The 23,142-nt window shown below is 37.0% G+C and overlaps 1 protein-coding gene across 1 annotated transcript in view; it reads right to left on the bottom strand.

Moving 5' to 3' along the window:
• jakmip1 (janus kinase and microtubule interacting protein 1) overlaps positions 1–23,142 on the bottom strand; it is a 74,139-nt gene that overhangs the window by 19,666 nt on the left and 31,331 nt on the right. Inside the window, exons 4-11 of the mRNA XM_056472286.1 lie at positions 19,290–19,469; positions 19,031–19,144; positions 18,128–18,274; positions 14,764–14,913; positions 11,902–11,961; positions 9,664–9,792; positions 3,847–3,972; positions 675–758 (exon numbers count right to left, since the gene is read on the bottom strand). Coding sequence (XP_056328261.1) covers positions 675–758; positions 3,847–3,972; positions 9,664–9,792; positions 11,902–11,961; positions 14,764–14,913; positions 18,128–18,274; positions 19,031–19,144; positions 19,290–19,469 — 990 coding nt within the window. The remainder of the gene's footprint in view (positions 1–674; positions 759–3,846; positions 3,973–9,663; positions 9,793–11,901; positions 11,962–14,763; positions 14,914–18,127; positions 18,275–19,030; positions 19,145–19,289; positions 19,470–23,142) is intronic.

Below are 23,142 nucleotides of genomic sequence, written 5' to 3'. Positions count from 1 at the left end.
GTCATTTACCAATTTAGCAGACATTACAAGGTCAATATCAGCTATTTTATGGTGTAAACATGTGCGTATACAAATGTTTAATGATTGAATAAATAGTTTTGAGTGTGATGGCTTACACAATGAAAAATGATTGAGAAGTTGTGAAGAGTTTGACAGTTTAAATGAGAATTGATTCAACAGTTTTGATCAATAAGCCATATGCAATAATTTTTTGTCCAGACAATTGTACTTACTGTTTGCACACTTGTGCCAAAGCATTTGCAATTTGCTTAAATCAATAAAAATGCCACTCTGATGTGAAGATAATTGTAAGCTAATTGTTCAGAGATCTGAACTTGTTGTTTTGAAAAATAAAAAATTAAATCGAGAATTGAGCTAAAGCAATTGAGAAAAACTGTAACACTGACCACATATAGTACCAAAGCTGTGCGACTGTTATGATCGATCAACCATCACACAACAAACATGCATCAGTCAAGCAAAGAAGAAGTAAAGAACCAACACTCTGAGAAAACAACACAGTATGACTGATCCTGAGGGTGAAGTCACATGATTTGGAGCCATATCCTCTCTGTGTAGCGCCAGCACACAAGCATGGCTGTCAGAAAGACAAGCAGCAAAGCCAATGTGACTGGAGTCAGGGGTTTCTTCTCCCCGCCCTCTTTCTCATTTACCTGCCCCTTCTCTGCCAAGCTCCGCTCCAGGTCGGCAATCCGTGCCTGACAGCCAATCAGCTCCGTCTGCAGCTGCTCCCGCGTCTGACGGACAGAGCACAGAGCCAATCAAAGAGCCAGCCTGGGGCATACCTACAGTACGCATGATGGGTACGTTTACATGGACATTGGACATGGTCATTTATTTATTTACCTTATTCTGAATAAGACAATATTATGGTTAAAGTGTTTATTTAAGTTGCTTTTAGGATATTCCTTTTATGTCTGACACGTTATAGTCAGAGATCATTTAATTTGCACGTGTCATTATTACTGTATATTCCTATCTGTAGCCATCCAAACTTCCCTCTAGAATTTCTCACACCGACACATGCTTTGTCTCTGTTATGGCGGCAAAACAGTTTTGGGTGTTTGTTTTTAATTTTATGAAAGCTTCATATGCAGTTAATTTTTATTTTTTTTTGTTTTAATTGTTCTTAACTTGCTTGATACAAAGCCCTTCTCAAAGTTGTGCTTTTTTGTTTGCTGTTAAACTGTTGACTGCTGTCATACAGGGTTGCCAGGTCCAAGAAATATGTAAAGCTTAATGACAGCTCAAAACCTACTAAAAAGGAAAGACAAGTAGTCATGATCGCAGTTTTTCCCCTTGTCCAGTCAGAGTCTGCATTCCCACAAATTAAAAGGTTTTACTGTATTTTCTCTGATATACACTCACCAGCCACTTTATTAGGTATACCTTACTAGTACCCCTTTTGCCTTCAGAACTGCTTTAATTCAGGTATAGGCTCAACAAGGTACTGGAAACATTGCACTGAGATTTTGGTCAATATTGACATGATAGCATCACGCAGTTGCTGCAGATTTGTCAGCTGCACATCCATGATGTGAATCTCCCATTCCACCAAATCTCAAAGGTGCTCTATTGGATTAAAATCTGGTGACTGTGGAGGCCATTTGAGTACAGTGAACTCATTGCATTGCTCAAGAAACCAGTCTGAGATGATTCACGCTTTATGACATAAGGATGGAAGTAGCCATCAGAGGATGGGTACACTGTGGTCATAAAGAGATGGACATGGTCAGCAACAATACTCAGGTAGGCTGTGGTGTTGACATGATGCTCAATTGGTACTAATGGGCTAAAAGCGTGCCAAGAAAATATGCCCCACACCATTCCACCACCACCACCACCAGCCTAGCCTGTTAAAACAAAGCTTTCAAGGCCTTCATGCTCCATGGATCAATGCTTTCATGTTGTTGATGTCAAATTCTGACCCTTCCATCCCAATGTTGCAGCAGAAATCGAGACTCATCAGACCAGGCAACGTTTTTCCAATCTTCTATTGTCCGATTTAAGTGAGCCTGTGCGAACTGTAGCCTCAGTTTTCTGTTCTTAGCTGATAGGAGTGGCACCCAGTGTGGTCTTCTGCTGCTGTAACCCATCAGCCTCAAGGTTTGACATGTGTGTTCAGAGATGCTCTTCTGCATAACTCGGTTGTAACGAGTGGTTGAGTTACTGTTGCCTTTTTATCAGCTCGAACTAGCCTGGCCATTCTCCTCTGACTTCTGGCATCAACAAGGCATTTGTGCCCACAGATATTTTCTCTTTTTCGCACCATTCTTTGTAAACCCTAGACATAGTTGTGTGTGAAAATCCCACTAAATCAGCAGTTTCTGAAATACTTTAATCAGTCTGTCTGGCACCAACAACCATGCCATTTGGTTTGAACTGCAGCAGATCGTCTTGACCATGCCTAAATGTGCTGAGTTGCTGCCATGTGATTGGCTGATTAGAAATTTACGTTAACGAGCAGCAGGACAGGTGTACCTAATAAAGTGACCAGTGAGTGTATACAGTCCAATCCAACAAATCCTATCTGACTTACTTTTTTCTCTTCTGTTCTGTCAACACAATTGAAATTTACCAACACTGGCAAACTAAATTAACTTGCAAATGCTGATATTATTAACTTTATTGATGTAGTTTGAACATTTGTAAAATAAAATTATCTTTTTTTCCCAACATTTACTGTATGTGGCCTAGCTGCACAGATTCCCTTTGAATCTAACTTTGAATAGAATCACTATATGTGTGTGTTCTTTCAAAGGTTTGCATTCTATTGACATTATTCTTCAATGCGGACGTGTACTCGTTTTTGTGATTGTTTAAGAACTTCTGATTCAGCTGCCTATGAGAGAAATGACTAGGTATAATAAACTGCAGAAAACGGTGAAACTATTTGCTCTACAAACCAAGTGAATGAGACCGAAAGTCTCAAGCCAAAAAGATTCAAATGGTTGCGCCCGCTTGTACGCGAAGAATAAGGTGAATACCACACCTCCGCAAGTGATAGTGAAGAGATTTCAGCAGTCAAGAGATGCTGCTTATTCCATGCTCTAGACAATAACACTCACTTACTTGGAGAGGTTTTTGGGTTGCCAGCTATGCTTTCCGGGATCAATGTCCTCAAAAAAATTATTCGAAACATTTTGAATTTGTAGCTGTGGAAATAGCGAAAATGCAACCAGCAATTTCATATTTATTCTCCTGCAAATGCATTTTCAAAATATCTCAATTGTACAGGAAAATGGAGTGTATCCTTTCACAAAATTATGTGAAAAATCCAACATGACGGAAATAGTGTTTCAAGTGTGTATATCTATACTGCAGTTTAAAAATATGACGAAAATAGGAACATTCCACGTCTTATTTCTGAAGCTGCTTTGACACAATCTACATTGTAAAAGCGCTATAGGAATAAAGGTGAATTGAAAAAAAAATATTTAGATTTTTGTTTACTTTGAGTATAAGAAACTTAGGTGATCAAAAATCTGTTTATATTATAGATGCTTAAACAGAGTATTGTCCTAACTGTGTTAATATCTGAATATTGATGTTGTCCATGTAAACGTACTGATGGTCTATTGGCTTCTTTTGAATTTCAGATTACAAATTTAGCATTTTTATTTATTTATTTTTATTTTTGAGGCAGGAATTTTTGGGCCATGCTTGCTACAATGCTGGCTGTAGTATTTCAGTGTGGGGACAGGAGATTCTGAGAAGGTCTCGAAATGCATTTAAATAATTCAGATTCAGAAAAGGATCTTTCAGAATGTCCAGTGTGGGAGAGGTTAAACATGCGTCTGTGGTTTTGCCGTCTCAGCCTCTCACCCTGCAGTGTCTCTCGGGGTCGAGAGGGCCCGTGGTCTCCTGCAGAAGGGCATACGCTCGCTGAAGGGCCTGGTACTCGCGGGTCAGCTGCCGAAAACGCAGCTCTGCCTCCTCTCGGGAGAAGCCCTGATGAAGAACATATGTTACATTTGTGCATGAAAACTCTGGCCAAGTCATTCCCAGCTGTTATTTTACATGTAGAATATGAAATCATTTAATAATTCACTAGCAGTTCCTAAACAAATTCAGTGGAGCTTCTATAGTACAGTACTGTAAGTTTGTCTGACACATCTTTTGAGTATTATTTTGCTTGCTTGGAGTCTAAAAATGTTTTGAAATAATGACAGTGGTGAGTTATGGATGACTAATGGTTCATTACTCATCAAATGAAAGAAAATGTATGCAAATCAGACATTATTTACTCACCCTTCTGTTGTTCAAATGCCATATGCCCTTTCTTTTTCAAACCACAAAAGGAGGATTTTGTTATTCTACTCCTCATTATTTTATGCTGTTTAGCACACCGAAGCCTCACACAGGCACACAATATTCATTTATTCATTTTCCTTCGGTTTAGTCCCTTTATTTAACAGAGGTCACCACAGTGGAATGAACCGCTAACTCTTCCAGCACATGTTTTACACTGCGGATACCCTTCCAGCTGAAACTCAGTACTTGAAAACATCCATACACACTCATTCACACACATACACTATGGCCAATTTAGTTTATTCAATTCACCTATAGCATATGTCTTGGGACTGTGGAACCGGAACACCTGGAGGAAATCCACATGAACACGGGAAGAACATGCAAACTCAACACAGAAATGACAGCTGGCCCAGCCGGGACTCAAATGAGCGTCTTCTTGCAGTGAGACGACAGTGCCAACCACTGAGCTACGGTGCCAACTATGCACGCAATATTTCAAATCTAAATTCACAATGAATTCATGGCAAATTTCAAGGATGAGTGTAAGCAAAACATTTTATTCTCCTTTTCTGGTATTAAAAACTAGACAAAACTAGCATGTGAACATTTTTCTATTTTAATTTTTGGTTGAAATACCCCTTCGACCCCTCCTTGTTATAGCCTCCCATGCCAGAATCGCCAGTTTGAACCCTGCTCAGAGTAAACTAGTTGGATGACATTGGTGCCGTGACCCGGATGGAAGTCAGGATTATAGGGTGAGAGTGAACCTCACCTTGATCTAAAGATGTTAGAACCCCAGCCTCCCATGCCGGAAACATAATTTTGAATCCTTGTTTAGAGCTGATGACTGGGTGTCAATCCAGTGTGGGTTTGATTTTGGCAAGTAGGATGCAATTCTGTAGTAACATCTATGTTAATCCTGGAACATCTTTCTTGTTCGAAAATGTAGTCCATACCTAATCCCTACCCCTAAACCTAACCCTAACTGTAAATTATTCCCAAAACTTGGGGGGTAGTGGGCAGTGGGTAGTGCTGTCATCTCACAGTAAGAAGGTCGCTGGTTCGAGCCCCGGCTGGGTCAGTTGGCATTTCTGTATGGCGTTTGCATGTTCTCCCCGTATTCGTGTGGGTTTCCTCTGGGTGCTCCGGTTTCCTCCACTGTCCAAAGACATGCGGTATAGGTGAATTGGGTAAGCTAATTGTCCATAGTGTATGTGTGTGAATGAGTATGTATGGGTGTTTCCCAGTGATGGGTTGCAACAGGAAGGGCATCCGCTGCGTAAAACATATGCTGGAAAAGTTGTTGGTTCATTCCACTGTGGCGACCCCGGATTAATAAAGGGATTAAGCTGAAAAGAAAATGAATGAATGACCAGAGGAGGTTTAATAGTTGGATAACGTTGACGTAAAAGCACATAACTCAAATATAAAATGTAAACTTATCCCTTAAATCTAATTGGCTGATTCAGTGATCAACACAGATTTTAATTCAGAAACGTGTCTTATTTTTTTTAAATTCACACTAACAGTTGATCCAGATGGATTATATTGGTGCCGTGACCTGGATTGAATGTAGCTTTATGAGGGTAAGTGTAATGGCGGCTAGCGGTTGAGTACTGTTTGTAAACCTCACTACACTGATCTCAAGAGGTTAAAGCACACACCTCCCATGCCAGAACTGGTTCGAGTCCTTCTCAGAAAAGGCAAGTGTGTGTTGGACAAGAGAGGTTCCAAATATACTTTAGTTTCACTTTATGTAAGTATACAGCAACTACATTAAGTGTAAAGTTCGACACAGCCAATATACTTTACAAAGATTTGGGTGATAGCGTAATTAATTACATTTTAAGTTATATTGTCACTCTAATAAAAAAAAAAACTGGCAGTTGTTACTTACATCTTTACTATGAAAATGTCAAATCTTGATTATAGTGACTTTAATTATCATGGTTATCAATATTATCACGGTTTTGTTCAAATTAGCTAAAAACCTTTAAAAATGTCTAACGAAACTAAAAACAAGTCAAATTTACAGATTTATGCATTTTTGTGACAAACAACAAACATGGATGCCTGCAATTTGAATTTCTTTACTTATGTTTGTATTACTTCATATACATAGTTTTTTTGTGTGTGTTTTTATAGGTAATTAAAGTATTGTTTGTTAAACCTACAGTTGAAAAACTGCTTCACAGCAATCCACATTTGCATTGCTTCAGTACTGCATAAAGCTGCTTTATAAAAGCCGAAAAGGTTGTGTGATTTGACAAACATATCTAACTGGAATTGTTCAGACTGATATTGGCTGTTTCTCAATTCCAAGAACGCAAAGAACAGACTTGCGTTCATTTGGAGACCGGTCTTGCCAGGTGTCCTCGGAAGAACGAACTCGGGAGACCACGAGAACAGAGAACGCGTCCTGTGAGAAATGAGATGCTGTGTTCTTCCTGATGGTCATGTGACCTTCACGCGTTTTAAATGGAAAATTATTTAAACAGTACAGCATTCATACAACGATTTATTGTTTTTTCCCATTTTCACAATATATACTATGCATAAAAACATTAAAAATATATGCTGCACAATATATATATATATATATATATATATATATATATATATATATATATATATATATATATATATATATATAAAACCAAATTTAATTCGAATTTCAGCAACAAAACACCCTTAATGTGTTTATTCCTTTATAAAGATGTCCATGGTAATGTTTATATCCACAACTCCTGAGGTAAATAAATTATATCTCTGAACTTCAATAATAAATCTAAATAAAATGCTGCGCTTCCCACCTCCAGTCGCAATGACTTCTGGGACTTCTATTGTGAGTCCAGTGATCAAGTCTGCATCGGTGCGTCCTCGATATCAAGAACACATCCGGGAAGTTTCACGCGTCCTCCGTTCTTGCGGTCTTGAGTATTGGAACTGAACTTTGGCAGCTGATGAAGACGTTACTCAAGAACACGAGGACGCAAGACCGCTGAAGAATGCATATTGAGAAACAGCCAATGTGATTTCATTTTGCCAAGTCAAGCTTCAGCTTCATATTATCAGTAGTGTGCAGAAATCACAGATGTCAAAATTAATTCCTGGAGAGCTGCAGCTCTGCACAGTTTAGTTCATACCCTAATTAAACATACCAGATCAAACTAATTGAGTCCTTCAGGCTTGTTTGAAAACGACAGGTAATGCCGCGGTCACATTAGAATTTGTGTGTGCGAAATTCTGTTGTGCAGTGCTGTGAAAAGGGGCGGGAATGAACAAGATGATTAGACATTTAAAAAAGCGAGTGATTGGTTCATATTTTAAATTCCTGTCCAGAGAGGTCATGTTTTGATCTTTGATTGTTCTCACGCAATCATGTGATGTGATTTCGCAAGTCAGATTTCACCAAGCTTGAACTTTCCAATGCAGTGAACTGCGAAACTTGTCGCACGAGCTTGCGTTTCCGGTCTGACGCATTCAATTGCGTATGAATGGAAGTCTATGGGGAGAAAAGTCCAGTGTGACCGCAGCTTAAGTGTGCAGGTGCAGGGTTGCAACTAAACTGTGCAGGGCTTGACACCCCTGCTTTAAACAAAAGGAATACAACATACTTTAACTGTACACGTAATATATATTTATTAACTGTCTATATAAAGATGGCTTTACATTGCAGCCTTTCACGATGTTACCAGATTTACTGTCATCAGCTATCAAGCTTGTGATTAATCATGGTTTTAATAATGAAAATTTACTGTGGTTTACCTTGAAACCGGCAGTTATGACAACCTTTAATCTGGATATATCCAAATTATATTGTATACAAAGCTGTGTGGCAACTACAATTTACGCTTTGCAATGTTACAGTCATCAAACAGATTTGCTGTAGTCAACAACCTAAATGAAATCAGATTTTTTTTTATGTGAAGAATTCTTTTTTAATCAAGAACAATGTATTCAAGAGTGCAAAGAACACACTGTTATGAGATCACCTTCAGTGTGCAGTTAATGGCTCGTTTATAATCCCGCTCCTCGTTAACCAGCTCTGGATATCAGTAAACAACCTGCAGACGGAGGCCACTTATGAACAGGAGAACTGCTGAGATGCCTCTTCATGTTCCCTGGAGCACAACACTTAACTACATCTGACCAAATAACACCGCTAATTCAAATGAATGCTTTGAATTAAACAAACACACTGGAGTTGACATGCAGACTACGGTTTTATACTTTCAGATAAAAATCTAAATGTTATAATGGGGTTAATTATTTTCAAGGCACCGCTATTGTGCTGAGTTGTTGCTAGGCTGTTTCTTGCTACTTCTTGCTATATTTAAAGTGTAACTTTTTTTCTACTACACTTTCAAAATCAATCCATATAAATCTGCAGCTTTATTTATTTTTTTACAAAATTCTGTGCAGAAATAGCAAAAAAAAGTCCAACAATTCTGTCGGACCCCATAATGATTACCAACTATGACTAAGCTTTTCCTCCATTTTGACATATTGCTATTCTCTGATGTTGCACGAACGTAATTGGATAGCGTCTACACTTGTATTTGCATAAACTGATTGGCTGACACTTGCACTGGCACTTGAAATTTGAACGTTTTTCAACTTCTGCCACATGCAACGAACTCAACGCATTCGACGGGCCCACAATTCAGTTCACCAATGCTTGACGTCACTCCATTCAAAGTAAATGAGGAGTATTAACACAGAGGGTCCTATCATACATGATCATACATACTATCATGGCATGATTTGTTGCTAATTTAGGACCAGAGCAACCTTAATTTTTATGTTTTGTGCCATGTTATTTAAATAGTAAATCCATTGGCACCACTTTTTGGAGGAGGCTCATTCTTTATCTTTGCGATTCTTTATCTGCATGGTCTGTTAAACGTTTTCTTGCTAGTGAAGTGTTCAGTTTTTCCATTCAGTTTTTCAACTTACAAAGTCTGCCATGTAAATAGCAAATGTGACATGGCATAACGCAACTAACTCTTAAAAGGAATGAGAGAATAGACTCTGATTGGTTTAATGCACGTTATGCTCAAAACACACCCATAACTCAGCAAACCCTGTTAGACCATGCGCCACAGCGCAAACCATATTTTTCCATCCTTAAAATAGCAAAAGTGGATTCGGACATGCCCTTAATGCTTTTGTGCCATGCGCTTTAGACTTTGCACCTAGATCATTAAAATAGAGCTCAGACACACTGTGTGAATGAGGGTGAGAGATTTCCTTCACAAACATCTTACCATCTTTAAACTTTTAAATGATTCTATAGTTTGTTTTGTTTTGTTTTTTAAGTAAAGGTGTTTTGTTGTTAGTGGAGGTATTAGGGATTTGAATATAAATCATTGCATTACATACATCCTCAAGATCCTCTTCTGGTGTAGCAGGGGTGTGATCTGTGCGGTCGGTGTTATATGATGTCAGAGACGACGTTTCCGAATCCACAGATTCTTCATCAAATCCAAAATATGTCTCCACAACATGCCTCTGAAACAGAAAAAAAAGTACTAAGACACTGCATTTCAGTACTTTAATATTATACAGGTCAAAAACAAGATGTCTGGTTTTGGTGTCTGGATTTTCAGCTGAATGAATTAAAATGAATTATGAATTAATGTTCCACTGTTATTCAGCATGCAGATTTAATTTACTGTAACACATTTAGCCACATAATTATTCTGATCAGCACTTACAAAAATGTATGGAAAAATATGTAATCATACATTTCTACATACTTTAAATGATTAAAACATATTGCTTACACATGGATAAAGCAACAGTGGTTTAAAAACAGTGTAAAGTATATTATATTGGGTCTGCATTGTCATCCTCACTGTGGTCTTTCAATTTGTCATCAAATTATTCTCCTTATATATTTGCCAGATAGGATGTTTTGATGTATATAAACTATTGTTACACCAAATGACATTACAGTGAATGTCTTTATCTGTAAGTATGATGGCAAAAATATATGGTGGCATTATTTTTGCTCTAAAAAATGCACATTTTAATGTGCAAAAAATAACAATAGTAGATATTACACTTTTATTGTGTGCTTAAAATCGATTTTTGTCATGTTTTTGTCATGTTCATTCAAAATGATAGTTCCCACATTTCTTCTGTTGAACACCAATGAAGATACTTTGAAGAACATTGGAAACTGGTAACCATTGACATCCATGGTAAGAAAAAAAACTATGGAAGTGATTAGCTGCAGCAACATTCCTTTAATTATCTTCTGTGTCAAACAAGAACATCTATCTAGCTATCTACCTACCTACCAAGCTATCTATCTATCTATCTATCTATCTATCTATCTGTCTGTCTGTCTGTCTGTCTGTCTGTCCGTCCGTCCGTCCGTCCGTCCGTCCGTCCGTCCGTCCGTCCGTCCGTCCGTCCGTCCGTCCGTCCGTCCGTCCGTCCGTCCGTCCGTCCATCCATCCATCCATCCATCCATCCATCCATCCATCCATCCATCTATCTATCTATCTATCTATCTATCTATCTATCTATCTATCCATCCATCTTGCTATCCATCCATCCATCCATCCATCTCACACACACAAACACAAAATCCAAATGATGCTGCTCTATTAAATAAAAAGGTCACTCAAAAAACACAAACCCAGATGCCCTTATAATACACCATGCTTCGCTCTTACCATCGTGTTTGTAGGTCATTTCCTGACAGCCAGAGAAATACAGACACACCAGAGCACACAGACACAGGAACAAGGAGAGATACAGCACCAGCAGGACGTACTCTGGCATACTGAAGCTTAAGATAGGCTCCTCAGTCCATGCGCTTTACCATTCAAAATATCCACTCCACCATCTTCCTCAGTGGTCATCGGAAAGGACAGGTACGAACATGTGTGCAATAACAATGCCTGATATTTTTCTTTTACTTGTGTTTATAGTCAAGTGCACTGACTCCTCCTCCTTAGCAACAGTTCAAGAGAACGAACAACTAAACCACACCTCACATCACCACAAACATGATTCAAGTCACAACAAACAATACCATATTATGTGAAGCTAGTCATATTTTAGTAACTATTTCAACACTTTTTTATTTTTTAGAATCAAATGAAACTTAATTTTATTTATTTTGAAATCATTTTGAATTCAGGACATCCTAAAACGCCCTCAATTAAGGGTTTGTCAGATTAAGTTTATAATATTAAATCTTAAAATGTCAAATCAAAATAGGTAGTCACTTTGTACCCAACAAAAATTTGTAAAACCCAAACACACAAAAATTATTATCACAAATCTGATTTATAAGCTTTATCTGTGTTTTCATAGAGTATTTTGAGTGAATAACTTCAAGAGTTGAAATCAGAAAGCATTTAAGTGATGTTAAGCGTGAGGAATAAAGAACTTGGCTTGATTTAAAAGTCTCCAGAGGCCAATTACTGTGCTGATGTTACCAGCAAACACACACACACGAATAAACACACACGCACACACAATCATTCACAGCCCTCAGAAGAGACGGTTGCTTAGTGACAGTGTTCATATGCTTTATAGAAAAGAGGAAATAAATTGGCACAATATGGTTTGGCATGTTTATCAATGAAAGGATCAGCTCACCTTAGGTAGCTTGATGTTTTTTCGACGGTTCTTTTTGTTGATTATCAGCCTGTCCCGTTCCTGAAAGCAAATCCACACATCAGCATGTACTGTTGGGTTTTTAACAATACAGCAATAAAACATGAACTGTGCTCAAAGGTACATTTAAAGGTTCTCATTTCACATTAGATACGTATAATGTCTAAGGGTATCACTTTCACTTTTAGAATCAGAATCAGAATCAGAAATCAGAATCAGGAATCAGAATTACACTGGATTTAAAGAGTTTGAGAAGGTTTTTAATGTTTGTAAAAAATGTTCACCACTAATGTTCACCAAGAATGCATTTATTTGATTATATGTGTATAACAAAATGTATTCCTGTGATGGCAAAGCTAATTATTCAGTTATTACAACAGTTATTACAATGGAATTATAGCCATTTCTTCAGTGTCGGTTGCGTGATCAATCATAAATCATTATAATATCATGATTTGCAAAAAAATAAAAATAAAATAAATAAATAAATATATTCTGCAATAACAGCACTTGTACAGCCTCCACACCCTTCTGTATTACTCCACCCACATGGAGTGACAGCAGATCAATAAATTCAATACAATTTGATAAATATTGCAGCAGTTGGACAGCATAATGTACATTTGAGGCTTTTTTTAGGCGAGAATGTAGTTGTTTTGGTTGCAACTATGCAGTTTCTTTAAAAGGATAGTGCCTATTTTAAATATTTATAATTTCTGAGATACAGCGCGTCAGCGGCCATTAACCTGGCGTAATGAAAAGAGCAAAAACGGTTGATGTTCTGCCACAAGATGGCGACAAAGACCGCATAATAAGTCCTTAGAGGAGAAAACTCAGGAAATTTCAAATTATAGCTGATCAAATCATTATAAGGCAGGTAAGTGACTTTCTAAGTCGATCTCTCTCTCTCTCTCTCTCTCTCTCTCTCTCTCTCTCTCTCTCTCTCTCTCTCTCTCTCTCTCTCTCTCTCTCTCTCTTTATGCTGTAGTGTTGTGTTTATACCATAGCAATCTGGTAGTGTTTGCTTTGTTTTGGCTTTTGTTCAGGGTTAATTATTGTTATCTCCCCATTGCAATAGAGAAATACTTGGAAATGTCTCTAGCCTTCTTGCAAAAATCATCTGTTTTGTCATCATTTTAGACATTACACTAGAGAATCATTTAAATACGTCAGCTGCAGATGTGAAGGAATGGCGGAAGAAAGTACTTCCTCATACAAAAGGATTTTTTAGACTCTCAGTGTTTGACTTTCTTTTTTATATACACGATTATGCCGTCAAACTGTTGTGGGACACTAAGGCTTAGGCATACCTCCCACCATATACAACCATATTGCAGTGCTACGAGTGTGATATATATATATATACAGGGGCGTAGCGGACATTTTAAAAATGGGGACGGCGGCTGTATGAGATCATACGTTCATATAATTATTAATCACCTGTTTTTTAAATGGTCTGTCTCTAAAAGTAAGGGGGATGCCCCCCCCCCCCCCAATATATATATATATATATATATTGCAGTGACATTTTATATATATATATATGGACTAAACTGATGATTTCTTGTCTCCAAACTTTTGCTATTATTTGCTTCAGTTCTTGTGTTGTAAAAATACACTGAGAAAATACTAAAAACTTCTTGTATAAAATTAACTCCATTAGACTCCAAAAAAATCCTGGAGGGACTGATTATTATTAATATTGAAAAGACTCACTTTTTCATATATAATGAAAACCACCATACATTTTTTTCAAACTCTTGAAGAATAAAATTTCCAAAATAGCTGCTTTTTTAAAAATAAATATTTTGTTATATTATAAATTACTGTTACTTTAAATACATTTTAGATTTAACAAGTAACACAAAATGCACAAATGCTACTTTTGATCAGGTTTTTGCAATTTAATGCAATCTTTGCAGAATAAATGAGTTCATTTAAAAAAAAAAAATGCTAATGATTTTGAAAGGTAGTCATGTACTGATCTATTGTTTGCAATACTGTAATATCAGCATGTGTGTGAACAGAAGTCATGAGGGAGAGAACAGAAAAAGAAAGTGAGGCTGTAATTCACTTCTAATTAGGCTTCGTCCTAATGAAGTAAACAAACCAATTAACAGACACAGCGCTGCTTACTGAACACAAATAATTACAGGGTGAGACCATTTAGAGAATAACAAGCACACAATGACACAAACACACATTTATAAAGCAGGCAAGGAGGCAGAATGAGCAACTGAGTAGATTTAGAGTCAACAAGAATTTAAAACTGAGAATCTTTTAAATGAATACAACAATTAAACATTGATTCATTTACACGAATCCCCTTTTCAGTGCTTTTCAGATTCTATGATTGTGTCAGATTTTAACACTAAATAAGTGGCAGACATATGTGAAGTACATCACTTATTATATGGAAAGTGAGTAAAAATATAATAAAAATATCTACAATGTATAAAATCATTTTAATAAGCATTACATTGGTAGCATACACTGAGTGAGCGAAAGGGGCGGGCTCAAGCCAGTTTGCAAGAGATTGCGCAATCTGACTTGAGGCACAGCTCGGGCTGCCTCATCTGGTTTTCTACGCTGTAACTGAACAGGAAATATGCAAAATACAGCAATTTTGATCGTAAAAATGATTAAAGTCATTTGAATCATACAGAAATTGCATTTAAAGCACAGATCAGTGGACAAATATTCATTTTATCATTAGTATACATCTCATGATGGCAGGTGAGAATGATGACAGGTGAGGCAGCCTCCCCAGACTGCACGTCTCTGGTATACACATAATTAACTCCCAAAAAAATGTGTAAATTCCAACGTATGTATGAAACAAACCTGTGTGAGCTCGTCTATAACGCCACGCTGCTCGCTGATTTGCAAGCGCAGGTACTCCACTTCCTGTTGCTCGTGGGCCTGACTAAGGTCCGTTAGTGATGTGTGTCTCTTCAGACTTCCAGACTGTGAGCTCTGCTGGGACTTCTCCTTCTGAATAAACATACACACACCGAAAGAGAGAAAGATTTAAAGACGTTTTCTATGTTCAAAAAAAGGAACTTACAATGTTTACATTTATTTTTTTAGTTTGTTTTACTTTCAAAAGGCACAATTACCAAGCATCTTCAACGTGTTTGTGTATGCAAGTTGCACAATTGCTAATCACAAAGTTGTCCTGACATAGTTCAGTGTACATTTAACATTTTATCTATGTTCTAGAATTCAGCTTAAAGGGTTAGTTCACCCAAAAAATGAAAGGTTTGTCATCATTTACTCACCCTTCACTTGTTTCAGTTTCTTTCATCAACACAAAACATGATATTTTAAAGAAAGCTGAAAACCTGTAACTATTGACTTCCATACTATTTGATTTCCTGCTTTGAAAGTCAACATTTACATGTTTCCAGCTTCCTTCAAAATAACTTCTTTTGTGTTCAGCAGAAGAAAGAAACTCATAAATGTTTGGAACCACTAGACTGAGAGTAAATAGTGAGTAAGATTTGAGAAATCTCTCAAATTGACTTTTTCCATCATGTTTGATATCATTTGAAATGTCTCAGTGTGACCGGTACAATGGTCTTGTTCTCATAGTACTAGATATAATCTAAATAAACACTTGAAACTTCAGGCATCTTTGACCCACTGCTAAAAGGGTGTCATTTGTCATGGCCCTCTACCCAAATTACCTCTTGATTCCAAAAACAGGTGAATGTTTTACTATGGGTTGACTATTTAAAGGAAAAGTGTCAAGGAGCTCAGCGCAATTCTGTAACCAGATTAGCCTGTAGCATACAGCTCTCTCGCTCTATACTACTGTATGTATATTATTGAAAGTCAGGTGTGCATCTTTTGATCTAAGATTTATCTTTGAGAATTTAATGTCTTGTATTGATTGTTTATGAATTGACTAAATCACTGGCATAAAACACATTTACTGTACATGACTATTAAATTACGTTTGAATGCTTTCTGCTTACTCTGTAATTATTCATTTTAGTAGATTACGCTGTATCCTTGTTTCCACACTTCCTGTGTCAGGTTAGTAGCAGATTAAAGTCTAGTTGCGATGGAGCATCGGGCACACTAACTGTATTTTAGGGATCTGACTGACACTTGATATTGATTTAAGTGTACTTAAGTAGAAAAGGAGTTATTTCCATCTAGGGCACAGATGCCCAAAGTATGGCCCACGTGCCAAAGTTTTCCCATGGTAACCTTTGATTTGGCCTGCCATCTCATCTGAAAAGAAAGGGGGAGAGATGATGGGGAGGTGGTTGGGGTGAATGCCTTTCGCAGTTATCATCATTTCGAATTTAACGTAACCTTTTGCTTCTTTGTTTTATTACCGAGCTACAAAAAAGCCAACTGAAATTAAATGATACTGTAAATAAATGTAAATACTGTCACTTGACAGATGCACAAGAAATCTGTGAGCAAATCAAAGTAAGCTTGACTCATGTATTTAGCATTAAACTTGTGTTATAAATGTGACTGTTAATGTTTTACTGTTATAAGTTCATCATAAAATGTTAAAAATGATACTGCATTGGTGAATATGTTTTAAAGCAACATTTTCTAGTTATTTTTAAATATTATTGAATACATTAGGAAAATACCCAAAGCAAATTTAATATATATGATTTAGTATATATTCGGCCCACAGCACTCAATCAAGTTTGCTTTTTGGACCTTTATACAGTAGGAAAAAGTTTGGCCACCCCTGGTCTAGGTCAATAAGGCCTGACCCCTGTTTCAAAGTAATGTTGTTCTACATTAGGTGTACATGGGAATGCATAAGCTTGGCTAAATTAAAATTATTATAGAGAACAGTAGTTGGTTATATTTATAATAATGGCCTTGATCTCTGATTAGAAATAATATTACCTTTAACTTAAGGGTGTACATCTAAGGGCACTAATCAAAAATACTGTAGAATGAGCAAGCATAGGAGCAGCCATCCAAAAGTAGTCAATTACCTCTGTTTAATAATCAAGACTATGACCGCTCACTGGCCGAGGTGATTCCTTTGAGCGGCATAAGCACCCCCCAAAAAAATGTGTTACGAGTAAAAACAAAAGGTTCAAACATTCATCTAAATTATATATTCATATAATCCTCTTAACGTTTCATTATTGAAGTCAGATAAAGCTAAAGATAAATGTATTAATATTCTAATCCATTTCAAATTAAAGTTGTCAGATATAAGCTTAATTTAAATAAAACAATATAGTGCACTGGAAAGGCCGAACACGCAATGAACCTTCATCCACCAGTGGACACCTTCATTAGACCAACTGGATGGACCTTCCAGTGAGTAAATTGAAATGTTTGGGTGAACTATCCCTTTAAATTGTTGTCCATCAAAATGCCTCGTCTGTTGTTGATACACACATTTTTATAAGTGATTGGTGCACGGTTGCCATCTTCATAAATGCCTAACCAAACAAAACACTGTGAGACAACGTGTCCAGGCTAGTTTAGAAATGCCTGTACTCACTAAACACCAAAATTGCCAGATTGAGTAGACAATTTCCATCCCAAAAACTCTCCAAATCCCATTCGCTGCTAGAAAAACTCATTCAAAACATTCTCTGCCAAAAGAATGTAGTAGAATTGTGTTTACAGTTTGATTCAGGTGCATGAGGACATATTTAGCTCCTTAAATCTAAATGTTGCCAACATAAAATGTATACAAATAAATTAAAACATTTCCCAGGTAATAGAACAATAAAGAGAAACTGATCAAAATATGGCAACATTTTTGTAAATTGAGCCCAATTGAGTTCAGCAAACCACCCAAACACACTTTTAGCCATGCAATAGAAAAATAAAATTAAATAAAATGGATAGAAATCCAATCTGGTAACAATGTCAGAAACTGCTTGTAAATTTGACAAGAGATTGCAAAGAAATGACAAGTTAAATACTAAATCAAATGTGAAAATTTGAAGTAGAAAACAAAAATTGTATTTTCTTGTAAAAATATTATCTAAAAACTGAGTGTTTTAGCTATGTAACAAAGTTGTGCTCATTTGATTATTATTATTCTCAAGAAAAAAATCTTAAAATGGACACATTTTCTCCTCATATAAAACAAATTTCTGATGATGTAATCAAGGTCAAGAAAATCAGATGCTAAGGCTTAACTCAAGTCCAGTCTGAATTATTTCCCATTTATTTTAATACACTTCTTTCAGCAGCACACCTGTTCTGCGTTCTCTCTGCTGAGCGTCTTCAGTTTGTCCTCCATGCGCTGTAAAGTTTGCTGCAGCTCTTCATTCTTCTTATTCAACCGTTTGTTCTTCTCAAAGAGAGGCTTCATTTCTCCTTCTGCTTCTCGCACCCGTTTCAGCTGTAAGGCAGAGTAAAGCCTGATTACAGTGCATACATCCTAGAATGCAAGACCTATTGATATTTCCATCAAAATTTGGAAATCTGACATTTGTCTTATGAATTTTAACACAAAATAAATGTTAAAATGGGCGGTGCAGTGGGTGGCGCTGTTGCCTCACAGCAAAAAGATTGCTGGTTTGAGCCTCGGCTGGGTCAGTTGCTGTTTCTGACATGCGCTTTAGGTGAATTGGGTAAGCTAAATTGTTCGTAGTCAGTGGTGTAGTCCTAAAAAAGGTGGTGTACTATTACCCACCCAACCTGCCCATGCTGTATTATAATTTTACCTGAACGTTTCAGCGAGACATCATTCAGTTGACTTCGAAAAACAAATTAAGATTAAGATGGTATACAGTTAAAGGGGATGCGAATACACGTGAATTAGTGGAGTCTAATCAGCAAAACAAGTGAGTATACCGAGGGTATACGCAATTATTGATCCTCAGAAGTCGTAATACCCAAACAGCTAGTGGAAAAAAGTAGGCATACTGAGTATACGTGCGTATAGCCCCGACTACACCACTGTCCGTAGTGTATGTGTGTGAATTAGTGTGTATGGATGTTTCCCAGCAATGGGTTGCAGCTGGAAGGGCATTCGCTGCGTAAAGCATATACTGGATAAGCTGGCGGTTCATTCCGCTGTGGCGACCCCAGATTAATAAAGGCACTAAGCCGAAATGAAAATGAATGAATGAATGAAATCAGTATGTATGTGTACCAGTTCATTTCTCTCATCTGACAGCAGTGTGTTTCTGTCCTCGAGTTTCCTGATGACTGACTGCAGCTCAGCGATTTTCAACTGAAACCTGCGTATATCCCTCTCATCCACTTCCTGTGAAGAAAAAATCATGTTTATTGATTCGATGGTGAAGTAAAGCTGGCTATATGCACTTCTATGTTGGACGTGCTCTAATGAATGCTAATGTTGGTGATGATATAAAAGCTTTTTTTGTCAGCAGTCACAGAACACAACAGACCTGATTAATGACAGAGTCTGAGTTTTCCCCGAGAGACGGCACCACCTCCCTCTTTGGACTGCCATAATTGCGCTCCGATTCCTCTTTCTGCAGCAGGAGGCGTTGTGTTTGACCCGCCTGTACACCCAGCTCTTTTTCCAGTGACTGAACCACACGATCTCTGCTCTTCAACTCATCCATCTGAAACACACACATACAGCTGAAGTCAGAACTGTTACATTTGAATTCTTTTATGTTCTTTCCCCAATTTCTGTTTAACGGAGAGATTTTTTCAACACATTTCTAAACACAATAGTTTTAATAACTTTTTTAATAACAATTTTTGTAAATAACTATTTATAATAAGTGATTTCTTTTATCTTTGCCATGATGACGATACATATTTATGTTACTAGTTATTTTTCAAGATACTGGTATTCAGATTAAAGTGCAATTTAAAGATTTAACTAAGTTAGGTTAAGTAGGTTAAGTTAATTAGGTTACCTAGGCAAGTTAGATCAATTAGTTAAGTGATTATATAACAATGGTTTGTTCTGTAGACAATCGGGAAAAAAATGCTTACGGGGGCTAATAATATTGACTTTAAAAAGGTTTTAAAAATGTTTAAACTGCTTTTTTTAGTCAAAATAAAGAAAAAAAATATAGGAAATACTTTGAAAATTTCCTTAATCCATTGAATATCACTTGAAAAATATTTGAAAAAGAATAAATATTGCGCAGGAGGGCTAATAATTTTGCCCTCCACTGTAAATGCTTATGGTTGTATACAGTATTTGACAGAATTGACTTTATGACTGACAACTAAATTGATCTGAATGACTGACAACTAAAATGGTTGTGCCCATGTTATGATACAGTATATTATGTTTTGTATATCAGTGTTACGGCGACGCAGTGGTGCAGTAGGTAGTGCTGTCGCCTCACAACAGGAAAGTCGCTGGTTCAAGCCTTGGGTGGGTCAGTTGGCCTTTCTGTGTGGAGTTTGCATGTTCTCCCTGCGTTCGCGTGGGTTTCCTCCGGATGCTCCGGTTTCCCCCACAGTCCAAAGACATGCGGTACAGGTGAATTGGGGAGGCTAAATTGTCCGTAGTGTATGAGTGTGTATGGATGTTTCCCAGAGATGGGTTGCAGCTGGAAGGTCATCCGCTGAATAAAACATAAGCTGGATAAGTTGGCGGTTCATTCCGCTGTGGTGACCCCAAATTAATAAAGGGACTAAGCCGAAAAAGAAAATGAATGAATATCAGTGTTACGATACACACTCACCGGGCACTTTATTAGGTACACATTACTATTACCGGGTTGGACACCCTTTTGCTTTCAGAATTGCCTTAATCCTTCATGGCATAGATTCAACAAGGTACTGGAAATATTCCTCAGAGATTTTGGTCCATATTGACATGATAGCATCACACAGTTGCTGCAGATTTGTCGGCTGCACACCCATGACGCGAATTTCCCGTTCCACCATATAGCAAAGGTGCTCTATTGGACTAAGATTTTGGTGACTGTGGAGGCCATTTGAGTACAGAGAACTCAATGTACAGTGTACTCAGGTAGGGTGTGGCATTGACACAGTGCTCAATTGGTACTACTGGGCCCAAAGTGTGCCAAAAAAATACCCACACCATTACACCACCACCACCAGCCTGAACTGTTGATACAAGGCAAGATGGATCCATGCTTTCATGTTGTTGACACCAAATTCTGACCCTATCATCTGAATGTCACAGCAGTAATCAAGACTCATCAGACCAGGCAACATTTTCCAATCTTCTATTGTCCAATTTTGGTGAGCATGTGTGAATTGTAGCCTCAGTTTGCTGTTCTTAGCTGATAGGACAGGCACCCGGTGTGGTCTTCTGCTGCTGTAGCCCATCCACCTCAAGGTTCAACGACATTTGCGCTAACAAGCAGTTTGACAGGTGTACCTAATAAAGTGGCTGGTGAGTGTATTTTATGTGTTACAGTATGTGTATTTGACAGAAAGAAAAATAAAGCATTGAGGCAGTTTCTACTTATGCACTGATACATCCACTTGTATCGTGCATAAGGAGAATATTTCATTATATTGTTTATGTATTACACACTATTTTTACTATTTTTCATACTATTTTTGTTACTTATTATTTTTACTATAACAAATGCTTAACCTTACTGTACTGTACGTATTAAGACATTTGTGTTTATTGGTAAACTTCAGCACTTTGTTGAAGACTTACTAGAACTACACCAGCAGTTTCTCCTGGCTGCCTGATTGCTGGAATGTTTTTCAATTTGAAATAGTATGGCTTTTCTTCTTTTTTTTTTCATCTATGATAAGCTGCATTTACATTGTAAAAAGAGCTTTAGAAATAAAGATGATTTGAATTGAATTGAAAAAGACTGAAATGTCTTGAAATGAAATGACTCGATCATAGCATATGGACATGGATTATTTTAATTATGGATTTATATTGAACTCAGCTCCCCCAGAACATCACCTTTATAGTGGTGATGTAATGTTTATGGTGTGTAGCACTGGCTAACATTGTAGTGGCTTTTGTTTCTCCACCACTGATATTTTTCTAAGACATTTGAGACACTTTACAACAAGATCTCATTAATGTATTTACCAGCATGAACTTAGCATTAACAATACTTGCACAGCATTTAACAGTCATCATTCAACATTTACTAATCAATTGAAAAGTAAAACAACTACACTGAAGAGTAAAGTAAAAAGTAAAGAATACACTGAAGTATTTATTTTCATTAACGTTAACAAATATTTATGGCAATAAATACATTGTTCATTGTTTGTTCATGTTAGCAAATACATTAACTAACGTTAATTAATGAAAGCTGTTAATGTAATTTATTACTGTAAATTATTGGCATAATTTGCATGGTGGTTATTAAAATAAACAATGATTAGGTAATTCTCATTCTTTTATGGTATGGAAGAGATATTGTATCTTAATGTGACTTTTAAAATGAACATACACATTTAATAACAATTTAACACCCTTTTTTCAACCATGGAGAACAAAACTTAAAGGGCACCTATTTTACCCCTTTTACAAGATGTAAGATAAGCATTTGGTGTCTCCAGAATGTGACTGTAAAGTTTCAGCTCAAAACACCATCACAATATTTATTATAGCCTCCAGAATCTGCCCATTTTGGTATCCGAGTACATTGTAGCTGTTTTTGTGGCCTGTGTCTTTAAATGCAAATGAGCTACTTCTCGCCACCCACCGTTCCCATGTGCGTGTCAGCTTCTCATGCCTTACATCAGATAAACAGCAGTCATTCATGGGTGAGAGACAGACATGGATGAAGCTAAAATACAGATCATTAGTCAAGAATACCAAGTAAGTTTATTTCATGTATTTGTGGTGGAGTTTATTCAAGCCTTTCTGAAATGATGAGCAATATTACCGGCTTTACTATAAACATGCTCTGTTTTAAAAACCTTTAAAAGTTGGAGTTGGAACAGATATTTTAATACCAGTTTCTTTGCAAAAAAATGTTCTGTGGACGTATTTACATGTTGTTATAGAAACATGGCTCCTGTCAATCAATTTGGTGGGTGGGGAAAACCACACTCCTACGTCACATTGCGGTGGGCCTCAAAATCATTGGGATTTGGATACTATTTTAACATCAGGAAAAAAAAAAAAAAGACTTGTTGGGTTTATATCACTCCAATATGACAGCGGACACATACCTACACAGTTCTGCCCAAACAGCTTAATAAAGTTGATTATTATCATAGGTGCCCTTTAAAAAATTATTTAATTTAATTATTGACATCAACGGATATTATAAATGAAATATTGTGAGAATATGTTTGGACATATTACCCAGT

The sequence above is a fragment of the Danio aesculapii genome, chromosome 14 (genome assembly GCF_903798145.1).
Source record: "Danio aesculapii chromosome 14, fDanAes4.1, whole genome shotgun sequence".
In the NCBI taxonomy this organism is placed as follows: Eukaryota; Metazoa; Chordata; class Actinopteri; order Cypriniformes; family Danionidae; genus Danio; species Danio aesculapii.
The sequence above is the reverse complement of the archived record's forward strand: the minus strand, read 5'-3'. Positions and strand labels throughout refer to the sequence as shown.